The sequence below is a fragment of the Zea mays genome, chromosome 3 (genome assembly GCF_902167145.1).
Source record: "Zea mays cultivar B73 chromosome 3, Zm-B73-REFERENCE-NAM-5.0, whole genome shotgun sequence".
In the NCBI taxonomy this organism is placed as follows: Eukaryota; Viridiplantae; Streptophyta; class Magnoliopsida; order Poales; family Poaceae; genus Zea; species Zea mays.
Genome location: NC_050098.1, coordinates 144,022,344 through 144,036,820, shown reverse-complemented (window position 1 = coordinate 144,036,820; position 14,477 = coordinate 144,022,344). Strand labels below are relative to the sequence as shown.

The 14,477-nt window shown below is 46.8% G+C and overlaps 2 protein-coding genes across 4 annotated transcripts; one reads left to right on the top strand and one right to left on the bottom strand.

Moving 5' to 3' along the window:
- Window positions 1–3,273: 3,273 nt before the first annotated feature.
- On the top strand, window positions 3,274–4,860 carry LOC103650666 (uncharacterized). The gene has a single exon (NM_001323634.1). It carries the CDS (start codon window positions 3,398–3,400, stop codon window positions 4,640–4,642), a length of 1,245 nt encoding a protein of 414 aa, NP_001310563.1. The 5' UTR covers window positions 3,274–3,397; the 3' UTR covers window positions 4,643–4,860.
- Window positions 4,861–6,067: 1,207 nt separating this feature from the next.
- On the bottom strand, window positions 6,068–12,829 carry LOC103650665 (protein FAM135B). 3 transcript variants are annotated; one of them, XM_008676223.3, is made up of 14 exons: window positions 12,195–12,829; window positions 11,659–11,744; window positions 10,681–10,835; window positions 10,537–10,601; window positions 10,229–10,415; window positions 8,786–9,049; window positions 8,563–8,696; window positions 8,287–8,473; window positions 8,147–8,206; window positions 7,814–8,065; window positions 7,473–7,731; window positions 7,190–7,395; window positions 7,037–7,087; window positions 6,068–6,890 (listed from the first exon to the last, which is right to left on the bottom strand). In XM_008676223.3, the coding sequence occupies exons 1-14, from the start codon at window positions 12,425–12,427 to the stop codon at window positions 6,600–6,602; spliced, it is 2,430 nt and encodes an 809-aa protein (XP_008674445.1). In that variant the 5' UTR covers window positions 12,428–12,829; the 3' UTR covers window positions 6,068–6,599. The 3 variants fall into 3 exon arrangements, with proteins under 3 accessions (XP_008674445.1, XP_020405916.1, XP_008674446.1); XM_020550327.1 differs by having other exon boundaries at window positions 10,681–10,848; window positions 11,636–11,744; window positions 12,195–12,442; XM_008676224.4 differs by having other exon boundaries at window positions 10,681–10,848; window positions 12,195–12,305.
- Between the last annotated feature and the right edge of the window lie 1,648 nt (window positions 12,830–14,477).

The following is a 14,477-nucleotide window of genomic DNA, read 5'->3' as shown; positions in this document are numbered from 1 at the left end:
TCAATCCGATCCTAAGGAGTGTCACTTAGTGGCGGTGAAGCGAATTCTTAGATATTTGGTTGCTACGCCTTGCTTCGGGCTCTGGTATCCAAAGGGGTCTACCTTTGACTTAGTTGGATACTCAGACTCCGACTATGCTGGATGTAAGGTCGATAGGAAGAGTACATCGGGGACGTGCCAATTCTTAGGAAGGTCCCTGGTGTCATGGAACTCTAAGAAACAAACCTCCGTTGCCCTATCCACCGCTGAGGCCGAGTACGTTGCCGCAGGTCAGTGTTGCGCGCAACTACTGTGGATGAGGCAAACCCTCCGGGACTTTGGCTACAATCTGAGCAAAGTCCCACTCCTATGTGACAATGAGAGTGCTATCCGCATGGCGGAGAATCCTGTTGAACACAGCCGCACAAAGCACATAGACATCCGGCATCACTTTTTGAGAGACCACCAGCAAAAGGGAGATATCGAAGTGTTTCATGTTAGCACCGAGAACCAGCTAGCCGATATCTTTACCAAGCCTCTAGATGAGAAGACCTTTTGCAGGCTGCGTAGTGAGCTAAATGTCTTAGATTCGCGGAACTTGGATTGAATTGTAGCATACATGTGTTTATGCATTTGATCAGGTTCATTCTGCATTTTGTTGCTTATTGTGGTGCTCAAGTTGTACCAACACTCCCTGGACCTCACAAGTCCGTTGCAAAGTGATGCACATGTTTAGGGGGAGATGTGTTACAACTTGACCCTTTGAGACTAACCATTTGCTTGAGATTGCTTGATTTAGTCTCGAAGGAGGATTGAAAGGGAAAAGGTGGACTTGGACCATGAAAGACTTCCACTGCACTCCGATGAGAGGGTAACTAATTCCAAGTTCATCTCATGAAATCTTATTGCCATTTGCTCTTAATTGAAGACTTTGGTGAGGCAATGGGGTTAAAAGGCCAAGATTGATCCCGTTTTGGTGCTTGATGCCAAAGGGGGAGAAAATAAAGGCCAAAGCGATAAATGGATCAGCTACCACTTGAGAGATTTTGAAAATAGTAGGATAGAGTTTTTGTTTTGTCAAAAGCTTTTATTGTCTCTTATTGTCTCTATTGTCAAAAGTTGGCTTCTTGTGGGGAGAAGTATTGAGTATGGGAAATAGGGGGATATTGTCTCTTATTGTCTCTATTGTCAAAAGTTGGCTTCTTGTGGGGAGAAGTATTGAGTATGGGAAATAGGGGGAGTTTTTGAAATCTTTGATCAATCTCTTTTGGAATGACTCTCTTTATACTTCAACATGTGTGTTTGACTTAGAGATAGAGATTTGAGTTTGATTTGCAAAAACAAACCAAGTGGTGGCAAAGGATGATCCATATATGCCAAAATTAAATAAAACCAATTTGAGTTTTTATTTAAAGTGATTTTGCACTTGTTCTAGTTGCTTTATATTGTGTTGGCATAAATCACCAAAAAGGGGGAGATTGAAAGGGAAATGTGCCCTTGGGCCATTTCTAAGTATTTTGGTGATTGAGTGTCAACACAAGTGCTTAAATGTAAATCAATGCCCATGGATGAACAAAGTGCAAATCTTCAACAAAGGTATGTTTCTAAGTCTTAGTACATTGGTTTTGTGTACTAATATATTTGTCTAAGTGTTAGAAACAGAAAAAAGAAGTGGAGAGTGGCTGTGTACAGCCAAAGGCTGCTTCGGGCTGGGGCACCGGACTGTCCGGTGTGCACCGGACAGTGTCCGGTGCGCCAGATCAGCGCAGCGCAAACCAGCCGCTCTCGGGTTTTTCTCCGGCGACTTCGGCTAAAATTCACCGGACTGTCCGGTGTGCACCGGACTGTCCGGTGAGCCAACGGTCGGCCGGGCCAACGGTCGGCCGCGCGATCGGCGCGCGACACGTGGCCGAGCCAACGGTCGGAAGGAAGCACCGGACTGTCCGGTGTGCACCGGACTGTCCGGTGCGCCAGATCTGCAACGGTCGGCAACGGTCGGCTTCGCTTTTTATGGAAACAAATCGGGCACCGGACAGTGTCCGGTGTGCACCGGACTGTCCGGTGCGCCACGAGACAGAAGGCAAAGATGGCCTTCCAGATTTGTTCCCAACGGCTCCTAGCTGCCTTGGGGCTATAAAAGGGACCCCTTGGCGCATGGAGGAGAACACCAAGCATTCCTTGAGCACTCTTGATCACTCACACATCAATCTCGCGCACTTGTTTGACATTCTAGTGATTTGAGCTCCGTTCTAGTGTGCTAGTCTTTTGAGCTCAAGTCTGGGTCTTGTGTGTGCGTATTCGCTGTGATCTTTGTGTCGTGTGTGAGTTGCTAATCCCTCCTTTGCTCTGTGATTCTCTATGAACATCTTTTGTAAGGGCGAGAGGCTCCAAGTTGTGGAGATTCCTCGCAAACGGGATTGAGAAAAGAAAAGCAAGAACACCGTGGTATTCAAGTTGATCATTGGATCACTTGAGAGGAGTTGAGTGCAACTCTCGTCCGTTGGGACGCCACAACGTGGAGTAGGCAAGTTTTGTACTTGGCCGAACCACGGGATAACCACTGTGTCATCTCTGTGATCGGATTCTTGTGGTTATTGTGTTTTGACTCCTCTCTAGCCACTTGGCATAAACTGTGCTAACACCTAATCAAGTTTTGTGGCTATAAGTTTAAGTTTTTACAGGATCACCTATTCACCCCCCCCCCCCCCTCTAGGTGCTCTCAGTGCTTTCCCCGCTGCCAATGCCTTTGCCTCCTCCGCCTCGTCCCTCGCGACCTACATTTGGGAGAGCATCTTACAGAGATCGCTCTGCGAAAAGAGGAGGGCGAAGCAATCAGAGCTGGAGAACGACAAACACACTAAAACGTGGAGGATAAGCAATGCCCCATGCAACAACGAAAACATTCCTGTCGAGCTAGGCCGAAGAATTTTCAGCTTCAGAAAATTTGGTGGAGTTAGTAAAGCATGTCATTAAACATTAGATGCTTCAGAAAATCGTGAAACTAAAGTTATGAGTTTACATTTAGATAAGTTATTTATTTATTATTTAGATTAAAATATTTAATATTATAAATCACACTTCACACTGAAGATAGAAACTAGAGTCATCACAAACACCCCTTAAATAAACAAGCAAAGCAGAAGCAGTCCCCCTTCCATTTGCAAGCATCACGCGGTCACGTCTGTCTCTTCTCCTAAAATTAACTAATTATTATCTCGCTTAATATAACTATTCATCCCTAATCTCTCGTGCTCATATAAAAGCGGTCCGCTACCAATCCCCATCCGCCCATCGCCAACGCCACGCCAATAGCGGGCGCGCACCCGACAGCCTTGAAGCCCGCTCGCTCGCTCGACCAGGCGAGAGAGACGAGATCCGCTCCGGACCGGCGGCGAGAAGGATCGCCGGAGGCCGGGCGATGCCGGTGACGGACCACCAGAGCTCATCTCCCTCGCCCTTCTCCTTCGGACGCTCGCTGCTCTCGCTGCGCAGGGACCCCACCGCCATGCCGTCGGGCGAGGAGGCCGACCTCGAGGCGTTCCAGCGCCACGTGGCGTCGACGCTCGCGGAGCTTCTGCCCGCGGCGGAGGCCGGGGTCGGTGGTAGCGACGCCACCGCCGGGGCGGGCGAGGAGTTCCTCTCCGCCGCGTGGATCCGCCGCCTGCTCGAGGCCTTCGTGCTGTGCCAGGAGGAGTTCCGCGTCTTCGTCGCCCAGGCGCGCCGCCGTGCTGGGGCGCTGCCCGCGGCGGCCGAGAAGACGGTCGCCGAGTTCCACGAGCGCGCCGTCAAGGCGCTCGACGTCTGCAACGCCGCGCGCGACGGTGTTGACCAGGTGCGCCGCTGGGAGCGGCTCGCCGACATCGCCGCCTCCGCGCTGCGGGCGCCGGGGGAGGTCCACGAGGGCCAGCTCCGCCGCGCGCGCAAGGCGCTCACCGACGTCGCCGCGCTCCTCGTCGACGACACCGCCGCGTCCGGCGCCGGCGGCGTCGCCTCCTTCCTGTCCTCCCACCGCAACCGCTCCTTCGGCCGCGCGCGCGCCTCCCCGTCGCGCAGCGCCGGCGCCAGCGCCAGCGCCTCAGCCTCAGCCTCCCACTTCCGCTCCCTCTCCTGGAGCGTGTCCCGCACCTGGTCCGCCGCGCGCCAGCTGCAGGCCATTGGGGCCGGCCTGGCCGCGCCGCGCGCGCACGAGCCGGGCCTCGCCGCCCCCGTCTACTCCATGGGCTGCGTGCTGCACCTCACCGCGTGGGCGCTCGTCGTCGCCGTCCCGTGCCCGGACCGCGGCAACGCGCTACAGGCCCATCACCTGCCGGGCGCGCCGCCGCGCGCCACGTTCCCGTGGGCGCCGCCCCTCCTCACCCTGCAAGAACGCCTCACCGAGGAGGGCAAGCGCAAGGACAGGCGCCATTCCTGTGGCCTGCTCAAGGAGATCCATTCGCTCGAGAGGTCCACGCAGAGGCTCGCCGAGGCGATCGACGCAGCCCCGATCCCGCTCTTCGGCGACAGGGAGGCCGACGTGCGGGAGGCTGCCGCGGAGCTCGCTGCCGTGTGTGAAGCCATGAGGGACGGCCTGGAGCCGCTGGAAAGGCTGCTGCGCGAGGTGTTCCACCGCATTGTGCGCAGCCGTGTCGATGGCCTCGATTCATCCATGCACAACGCCGACTGATTCGCCCCGCTCGCCCGCTGATCGAGATTCTGACTTCATTTGGGCAATGTGGCGACCCTAGGTAGCTTTTCTTGCTTCTTGGTTTGCTCAAATTTTTTTTCTGGTCATATATATTATGTGTATCTTCTTGTAAAGAAGTGATTTGAATGCAGCCATCCTTGCTGTAAAGATGGCTGCTTAGTTCCCATGTTTTTTTATGCTGCATTTGGTATATATATATTTTTATCAAATTTTTGTTAGCCGTGCATCCATGGTGGCCAATTAATGATTTAACTTGTTATGTTCTAGAGTTATATAAGATCGTCCAGAAATGTGATCTTGGATCTAGTTTTCTTTCTTGATTAATAAATTATTCTAAAGTTCTATAACATCGTTCAGAAATGTGATCCTTTGCCGGCAACAAGTTTGAGATGGTTGGCACGTTTTGCGTTGCAAAGATTGTATTTTGGAAGTTGCTCTGCAAAGAATGGTAACAGAATATTGTGTTCTTGTTCTCTAGAGTTTCCTTCCATGATCACTTGAGACACGTGATCTCTGTCATATATTCCTCTTTCTTCTGAATAATTGCACGCTGTTCACGCATGTTCTGTGTGATTTGAATTTGAAAATTTGCCATGAGGCATGAGCAGATTTGCAGACTTATCTTTACGTTTATCGCCTGGTAACCTCGTTTCTGCTAGATTTGACATCTGTAGTTAGCAGAAACTGAGGAAAGGTGGTCTTCCTTGTGAGTTTTGTTCAAACGAGCCTGGAAAATCCACCGTCACCATGTACGGAGAGAACCCGTGATGCCCGTCACTGCCGTGAGCTGTCGCCTCCGGTGGCGGTGACGGTGACCCTTGCAGAACTGTTCTTGGTCAGAGCAGAGGGCAAGCTCTGTTCAGCAGCGGTACGCTCTCGCCTAGCTGGTGCTGCAGCAACCGCAACATGCCGTCGCTCTCCTCCTCATCCCCGGACCGGCCGGCCGGCTGCTACTGTTGGTCACATGACCCGCGGTCCCCCGTCCCCCGCGTCACGTTTCCGCTGGCGGCGACAGACAGACAGGGCACCAGCTCGCTGTCACATCACCAAAGTCACCGGAGGTCGGCGGCACGATGACCAGGCTCCCACTGTTCGTCGCCTTGAGCCCTTGACCCGGTGCTGAGGAAAAAAAAAGATCAACCAGCACTGTTTTTTCAACGGTCAACTGCATATACCAGACCAGAATTGCTGTTCTCTTCTGGACAAGGGTTCAGACGTGCAGCCAACATCAACACCAGCCAGACACGCCAGGTCATGGTGGTCTCAGCTGCCACCGGAAAAGCCAGCATGTCTGTCACACACATACGGCAGCACTCGCACGAGCATAACAAACAGACAAGGACGGCATGAGGGAACAGTTCTAGAAGCAGATGCTGATGCAGGTCCACCAACGGCAGGATGCCAGAACCAAAAAAATATTATTTATATATTCCTACAGCAGTTTCGTCAAACAGAAACACTGAAACAACACCCTGGACCTGGACGGCAGGACCATCCGGATCTAGTATCAGACAGGGTGATCGTCTGCATGTACAAAGCATGTTGCAGGATTTACAGCACCACAAGAACGAAGGTGACTAAAAATCAAACGTTAAAAAAAGAGAGCTTATTTGGACATAATAAGCTCACTGATTGTCAGCACATCCTAAACTGAAGTGTAAGGTACAACAGACGACAAGGATTATAAATTTTCACAGCAAGGGTGCAATCTACAGCACTATGAATGAAATGAAAAAGAATCAACTACTTATACAGAATAGGATCTAGCAAGCTGGAAAAACCATTGCTTCTAGGACCTTCACAGTGCTTCCTGCCTGTCTCGGTGTTGGGTTCTGGTGGAGCGAGCTTTAGTATTCCTTGCCTGGTCAGTACTGGGTAGTGTGCGTTATTGGTTTGGTATGTGCCAGTATTACAAAGACGAGCGGTGTCGTCGTCGTCATCGGAACAGGTCGGGAAAGGACCACATGATGAACTTGGCGTAGAGGTCGGTTTCCAGGAACTCGATGTGGGCCGCTCTGCCAATCATGGTGTTCAGGCTTCGCCCTTGGTTGGACTGGTCGAAATTCACGTCGCAGCGCATGAATGTCCGGGTGTCGGACGAGGGCGTGCGGATCTGGTCCAAGCAGTTGTTCAGCATTTCTGTGAAGACTTGGCCCTTCTTTGACGTGTCCGATGATGCAGCTGGGCAGAGCTCGATTCTCGCTGAATGATATGGTACGTAGCCATCCTGGAAGAACACAAAGGTGTGCATAGGGCATAGCTCACAAGTCATGACATGCTGCTATAAGGACTATAGAGTCCCAGTTATTTATTGCAGCAAAACAAATTCCACACGCAAGTAAATTGCTATTAGAGATGAGGAAAGGGAATAACCTGTGGTGATGACAGCAATATGATATTTTGGAAGTTCTCCAACGTTTTCAACTGTATGATAAATTCAGCTTGATATTAAAAAAAAAACTGGCAGAAACCAGCAACAAGTTGAATGGCCCAAGTTAGTCCAGGGCCAGGGCAGAGATTTTGTACCTTGCAAAGCTTATAAAAGTATGTATTCTGGGGGTCTTGATCATCACTGAAAGTGAGTTGATGGATGCATTGCGCACCCTTGAGCTTTTTCAGCAGCCAGAGTCCAGAATTGAACAAAGAATTTGAACTGTACCAGTAACCCAAGTGAGGCCCTGATATTGACATGTAAGTGTAAAGGTTCTTCAAGTATGGTTGCAATGCAGGTTCTGTTAAGATGGGGCAAAAAAATCAGCAATATATCTATCAGATTCTTCAAGTATTTGTTAGGAAAGTTGAAAGAGACCTGCCAGGGCACTTCTAATGATGACGTTTCCAATGGAATGACCTACGAAACTTAACTTCAGCTCTTTGCAGCCTCCATATCTCGAAAGCTTATCCATTTTCTTCTTCAGGAAGGCAACTACCTCCCCAGCCAACCTGCTACCCATTTCTTTAAAATCTCCAGATGTTTTATCTTCATTAGCCTCAGACATCAGGCAGTCAGCTCCAGGATCCAATAGAAGCCATTGGTTTCTAACAAGACGTAAATCCAGATGGTGACCCTGTTTATTTAAATGAGTGTAAGGTTCAGATAAGTATTACTTTTAACTCAGATCAAACATAAAAGAGACGAATGGAGCTTGCCTGAAATCCATGCACAAAAATGACAGCTCTCAATATGCGTCCACTTTTTTTACCAGCACTACTTTTGGGTACCAGAGGCTCTCCTTGTAGTTTCGGTACCACAATAGTATCCTTTTGTTCAGAAACATTTGAAGCCATATCCTTGCTGGAACTATGCTGTGGAACAACCATGACATGTTGTTCTATAAGAACAACAGGAACACGTGAAGGATCACCATATATATGCATATCTTGAACATAATGTGGATTAATCTGCAAAATGCTTCAAATCAATACATGTTTCAGAGGCAAGTTTTGCACTCAACTATTTCTTAAAGAACAGAATTATCAAACCTTCATTTGTGCTATGCTTTTCCTGTGTAGTTCCGCCCGTGAAGCAGAGCTCTGTACATGCTGTGCACATATATAGACTATTAAATAGAGATAGGAGTGATAAAATACTAGTTATGAAAGAACTTGGCGAGAGAAATTACGTCATCATGGAACTTCCTTGAGCCAGAAACTCTAAGAGAATAACGGTGGGGTGAGTCATCACTCATACTCTGCAGATAGCGATGAGGGATCTCAATTTTCGAGTGAATAGTCCATATTGACCATTCTGCCTTCCTGCCAATAGCCCAAGCATCGTGCAAGTAGTCCAATATCTTTGTTTTATTTAGCCTGAATAGATCAAGAGAACACTGTTGGACATGGGAAACATAGCATGTACAACCGCTTTAAATACATGATAAAATCAATAGAACACTTGCCTATGAAATTTCAAGAATGCATTCCATAGAAGTGAAAGCTGTCCACTCAGAGTTAGAAACAGTTCAAACAGCTCTTCATGGGGAAGAGTATACAATAAAGAATCATCTGTACCATTAACCATATCGTTGGGTCTCTGCAGAAGCCAGATGTAAAACATTTTGAATCCACAGCTTTTGTCGTTACTATATTCCATGGTGATCGTAAGCATAAAATGAAGCATACCTCCAAGAAGTCATGTAAAATTCCAGCCAACTGTCCCACACCTTTGCCAGTTTCGGGGAACACTTTACTAGAATTCGGTAGCCAAGATTTTGATGGATTAAATGACTCATATTTACCAAGATTCAAGTCAGCAACATCTAAATCCTCTACTGTCTTACCAATAGCACCACTGATTTTGTTCAGTTCTTCAAGCAACATTTTTCTAGAAGTTAATAATGCCTTAACAATGTGATATGATGTAGGACGTAAACCTTGCTCTGGTACCTGCAGATAAAATGCCACTTTACTCAAACATTCAACAAAAGAGAATAAAAACATGACAATCAATGCCCCTCCGTTCTAAATTTTAATTTGTTTTAGCTTTTCCAAAGTCAAATTTCTCTAACTTTGACTAAGTTTATAGAAAATGCACAAAAAACTACAACATCAAACTATATTCATTAAAATTTAGATACACCACGAAATATATTTTGATAGTGCATTTACTTGATATTTTGGATGTTAACATAATTTTCTATAAACTCAGTCAAAGCTAGACGAGTTTGAGTTAGGAACAAAATTTAAAACAGTTCATAATTTGGAAAAAGGAGGGAGTAGATGATCACCGATCATAATAAAAATAGCTACTCTAGCAAATAAGCTAATAAAATCTCTGACTGATGACTCAATTCTTAATAGTTAATACAAAGAAATGGAGCTCTCTGCAGTTTCGAGAAACAAAAAAAACTAAATTAAGAGGTAAATTGAACTTGTCGAGTATGATCTCACACAATAATTTCAAACAATTCCTGTGTATTGCAAGATTCTTAAAAAGGTTCAAGGCCTGTTTTGAAGTAAAGTATTTTTTATAGTCAAAACCATGGTTTTTAGTAATACCATAGTATTTTATGCTACAAGATGTTTGGTTGCGTTCCTAAAAACTATGTTTTCAAAACCATGGTATTCTACATACCATGGTATTTTTGGAGCATTGAAAACTTCACTCTAACCCAAAGTTTTTATGACATTGCTAGCTTTTGCCTAATACCACGGTGTATTCAAACAATGTTTCTCAAAACTATGGTATTTTTTTAGCTGGCCAAAACTACGGTATTGTCATGCGATTGCAAAGTATAGTATTGTAAAACCATGGTTTTGAGAAACATTGTTGCCAAACAGGCCTTCGGAGTAACATTCCTGCAGTTAGTACATGTTTCCAGCTCATCCCTAAAGAGTTGTGCCGGGGGTGTTCAAATTTTTTTTATTTGTGCATTCAACTCCAAGTGCTTAGATCTGGAATAGCACTAGCTTTGAGCCAATAATCCCAATGTACAGTTTTATATGGACATGACAGGTTGTTCACATTATCCAAGTTGTTAGTAGGTAGTTAAAACGTCAAACAAGCATGCATTAAACCGCCAGTTTCAAAGAACATTAAAGCTAAAGTTTCACAAACCTGTGTACCTTCAGTGATGATTTAGCTGCACCAGCTTTCAGGTACACTATGTGCAATGTCAGATCAACAAGCACAGAGTGGAACGCATCAAAGTGAACAGGACAGTATGAGTGTAGACCCAGAAGTGCTCTGTGTGGGATCCTAAATTCGTGCACAGCTGCTGAAGATGTGGCACTAGAAGCATGAAGCTCAGACCTAGAACTCAGAAAAGCAAAAACATCATCGGTATTGCGAAATGAAATTTATACATAAACGTGCACTGAAGTATGCAGAAAGCCTTCGAAGTGACAGCACAAGTGGTAAAATGTCTACTCACCCATTGTCTAGTGTTGGGGCATATATCAGCTCAAACTTCATCATCACATCTGAAGCTGCTGGACCCTTAAACAAATATAACAGACTGTAATAAGGTTACAGTAATGTCAACTCAATTACAAAGGTGGTATGTCAAAATGCCAACCTCCTCTTCACTGTTGAATATGTTGAAAGACACCATAACCGACAGATAGATATCTTGTCTGGCATACTTGATCCGGAACGGCTGTGTGTGGAAGCTATTATCAATATCATCTATTTTCCAAATGCCTAATGCATCGTCTCCACCAACATCAGAAGCTGCACAATCCACCTACCAATGTCATTATCTATTAGCTAAAAGGCTGACAGCTACAGAGGACATAAAAAAAGAATCTCATGACCAACAGCAACTAAAATTCCCTGAGATACTTATTTAATTAACAACAAAGCAATATAAATAAACACATCTGGAGAGGGCAGAAAGACAATAGCTACAACATTGTCATACAAGTTGAACCGATGATCTAGTGAAATGTGTCCACATTCTCCATAAGCACTATAGCAAAATGTTTATAGGAGCTCCCTCATGGTCATACTTTAGTTGTGTTTTAACATTTCAGTAGTTTATCATCACTATTAAAATGAAAGGGAAATGTATCCTTGAGCTTGCACAATTTGACTACTGGAGGTGACACTGAAAGGATATAAACATTTATACATAGATTGTTTGATAAACATCTATACATAGATTGTTCGATATGCTCTAAGTAACACATAGCAAGTATAGAAACAAGGGGATACTTATTTATGACACGCTTGGACAGTTGTGTTCCATATCCGGCTACGCAACAAACTTCTTGATGTTAGCAAAGTAGAATTAGATGGAAACAAAGATGTGAAAATTTGTAACTTACACCCCCCGTGTAAATAGGTAGTTTCTATTATCGGTATCATATAGTCCAGATAGGATCTGGTACTACTACAGACAACAATCAAGCAGTTACCAACTGCATGCTAGCACATGTACTAATCTAAAGTCTAAACATTCCCTTCCAATGCAAGCACATCTTGAAAATGATGGATATGGGACCAGAAGATCAAATCATGCTATTCAGTACCAAGAGAGATGCACCATGCACACCTTCATATTGCACGACCCTGGCAGGCGAAGCCGGTGTTCTGTTGCCACCTTCCTCCCACAGTGCACTAATCTTCATCTGATACCATCTGCGCATAATCCAAAAATTCATCTCACAAGAAGAAAAATAAATGGTAAATGTTTACACTTCACAGACAAGTGACAAAAAAGGCTCCACATGCGGCATCAGTGAGAATTGTCTGCACATAACTCACGGACAAAGACAAAGTTGCAGTGAGGGTCTGAGCCTCTGAGGGGAACAAAATCATGGGCAACATCAGAATTCCTCAGCAGTAAGAAGGAATGACTAGAGACAACCGACTGAACGAGAAAGCCAAGGAAAGGAATGCTGAAATGCTCGAGAAAATGCAAACACTTAGCCTAGAATTGCGTAGCGGTCGTACCATTTCCGTCAAAGCACTCGGACTTTTAAATGTTCTATCTAAAAACATGCTCTCCTTTAAGAAACTAAACCCGAGAAAAGTTTTGCCAGAAAAAAAAATGCATATTTATATTACAGAAAAACGAGCAATTCTCACCCTTGCTGGAACAGATCGAGGTTGTGGAAGCGGTGGATGTAAATGGCCACCTCGTGCACCGTCTCCATCACATCCGGCGGCCTGAAGCAGACCCTCGGCCCCTTAGCCGCCGCTCCCCCCGCGCCCGTCTCCGCCTCCGCCGCGGCGGTGTCCAGCCGCCACGACGCCGGCGACACCCTCTTGGCCGCTGCACGCGGGCTGTCCTGGACGCCGCCGCCGACGAGGCACCTCATGCGGCCGAGCTTCCGCGCCGCATCACTCCCTCGTTCAGCGGGCGGCGAGGCCCTGGCTCCTCCCTCCCTCCCTCCCTTACTCACTCAGTCAGTCAGTCGATGCCCGGCCCTAGGATTTGGTAGCATCCGGACACTCGCACCAGCAGGGCACGGTTTCAGTGCAGCGGAGGCGAAGCGCGCGCGGGGAGTGGACCGCCGCTCCACCTTGCGTCGTTCGGCGCGAGGATGACGCGCGTGGCCTGGGCTGGGCCTTCGCCGCAGCGGCGGCGGCTGCCGTGGGGTCCGGCTGCGTTGGGATGCGTGCGGCGGCGCAAGGACGGGTGACACCTAATGGTGGCGCGTGCGACAGCGTCGCCGTAGGAGGGTACTGAGCTGGCTGTCCAGTGGGCCCCTCTCGCCGGAGCGTGCGGAGATCGGAGCGGCAAAGCGGTGTGGTGGCGGGGGTGGAGCAGGCGAGAGAGGAGGAAGAGGTCAAGTGGGTGCGGGGATTTTAATGTCCGGCTCGCCCTCACTGCCAGGTGGCGCAGCGGGGCCCGAGGAGCAGCATCTTTCGGCACGACTTGGTCCCATCGGTCAGCCACGTGAGGTCGCCTCACGGCACGTGCGGCCGAGGGAGTGGACGGGAATTAATGCGGGAGGCGGGCGCGATTATGGCCCGTAGCTGTACAGGTACAAGTGGATTAGAGCGGGACAGGGTACTTCGGGCCCGCCTGTCAGCCGCAGCTCTCTCGCTCCGGCTTCTCTGCTCCCTTCGTCACGGTGTCCTCTACCGGAAAGCGGACTCCGTAGCATGAGCTTTCGCTTTCCGGCCCGGCCCGGTGGTAGGCCTTGCAGCTGGAGCCGGGTAACAGTCAATGGTCAACGGTCCCGGCTGACAGCGTCTCCGGAGTCTCCGTCCGTAGGCCCATATTGCCGGCGGGCCCAGGCCTCCACATGCTGACGTGTCTGGTCCCAGCTGATGGCGACAGTGCTAGGCTACGAGCCTACGTACGAGTAATATTGTACCGATACTAGACGGTTGGGTCACAAGTCAAACCGAGAAAAAAGACAGAAAAAACAAGAAACAAAGGTGTCCTTTTTTGTATCTTTTTTCGGCTGGCTGGGCAACTCCCTAGACACGTCCCTGTCTGGCGAGCCCGTGAAAAATTTTGAATTCAAACTAGACTATGCGACCAATTTAGTTGACCTAATACTAGCGCACATATGTATCGGTAATCATTTTTAAAAGTTCAAAGAAATTTAGGGCTACACAGAAACCAAAAACGGTTATCTAACAAAATCGGTAAAAACGATCGGAAATAGAAAACAGAAACGGTGTTGGTATTTTCTGACCGTTTCCAAATAATATTGTATTTATTTGGCGTTTTACCGTCGGTAACGAATTTAATATTTTTTTAGAAAATTATTGAATTTAAACTGATCTTTGTAAATTCATAATAATTTCATCTTAACTTAGAAAAGCACGAAACCAATTTAATTGATTCTCCTAAAATCAAGGTATGTTGTTTAGAGTTGTTTAAAACATTTATGGGCGTGTTCGGCTGGCTACAAGCCGACACTGTTGCAGCTGTTTGGATTGCTGCAGCTGCAATCCATAGAGAGAAAAATACTGTAAAAGCCGCAGCCGCAGCCGGATTGCAGCCGCAGCAAGCCGCAGCGAACAAGCTCTATAAATCTTATCTATAGTTTCTTACCAATTATAACTCTGGATACATATATTCATAAATTACACGAAAATTGATAAGGACTACGAGGAAACCAACGACGTTGATTATATCAAGTAGGAGTACAATTAGAATGCAAGTGTCGTGTCATCATAGACATTTTGATTTTATAGTCTTATGCTACTAGACTTTCTGTTGCTTTTATTTGAATACATGATAATGATTTTTTTATTGCTATATTATATTGTGTTATATTTATTGCGACCTCTTACCTTGTATTAAAATGTTTTTCAAATTATTATTTATATTATGATGGGTCAAGTTACATGGCCAGTTTTATACACCATAGTTGGATGTGTGATATTGTTTTATGGTTTTTATGGTTA

Excerpts from the sequence above, each read along its gene's own strand:
- LOC103650665 (XM_020550327.1), bottom strand. The coding sequence starts at position 12,427 with ATGAGGTGCCTCGTCGGCGGCGGCGTCCAGGACAGCCCGCGTGCAGCG. Across the intron at positions 10,416-10,536 it reads GCCCCAACACTAGACAATGG|GTCTGAGCTTCATGCTTCTA; the intron begins GTGAGTAGACAT and ends TCTGAGTTCTAG. Across the intron at positions 8,207-8,286 it reads CAAGGAAGTTCCATGATGAC|CATGTACAGAGCTCTGCTTC; the intron begins GTAATTTCTCTC and ends ATATGTGCACAG.
- LOC103650666 (NM_001323634.1), top strand. The coding sequence starts at position 3,398 with ATGCCGGTGACGGACCACCAGAGCTCATCTCCCTCGCCCTTCTCCTTC.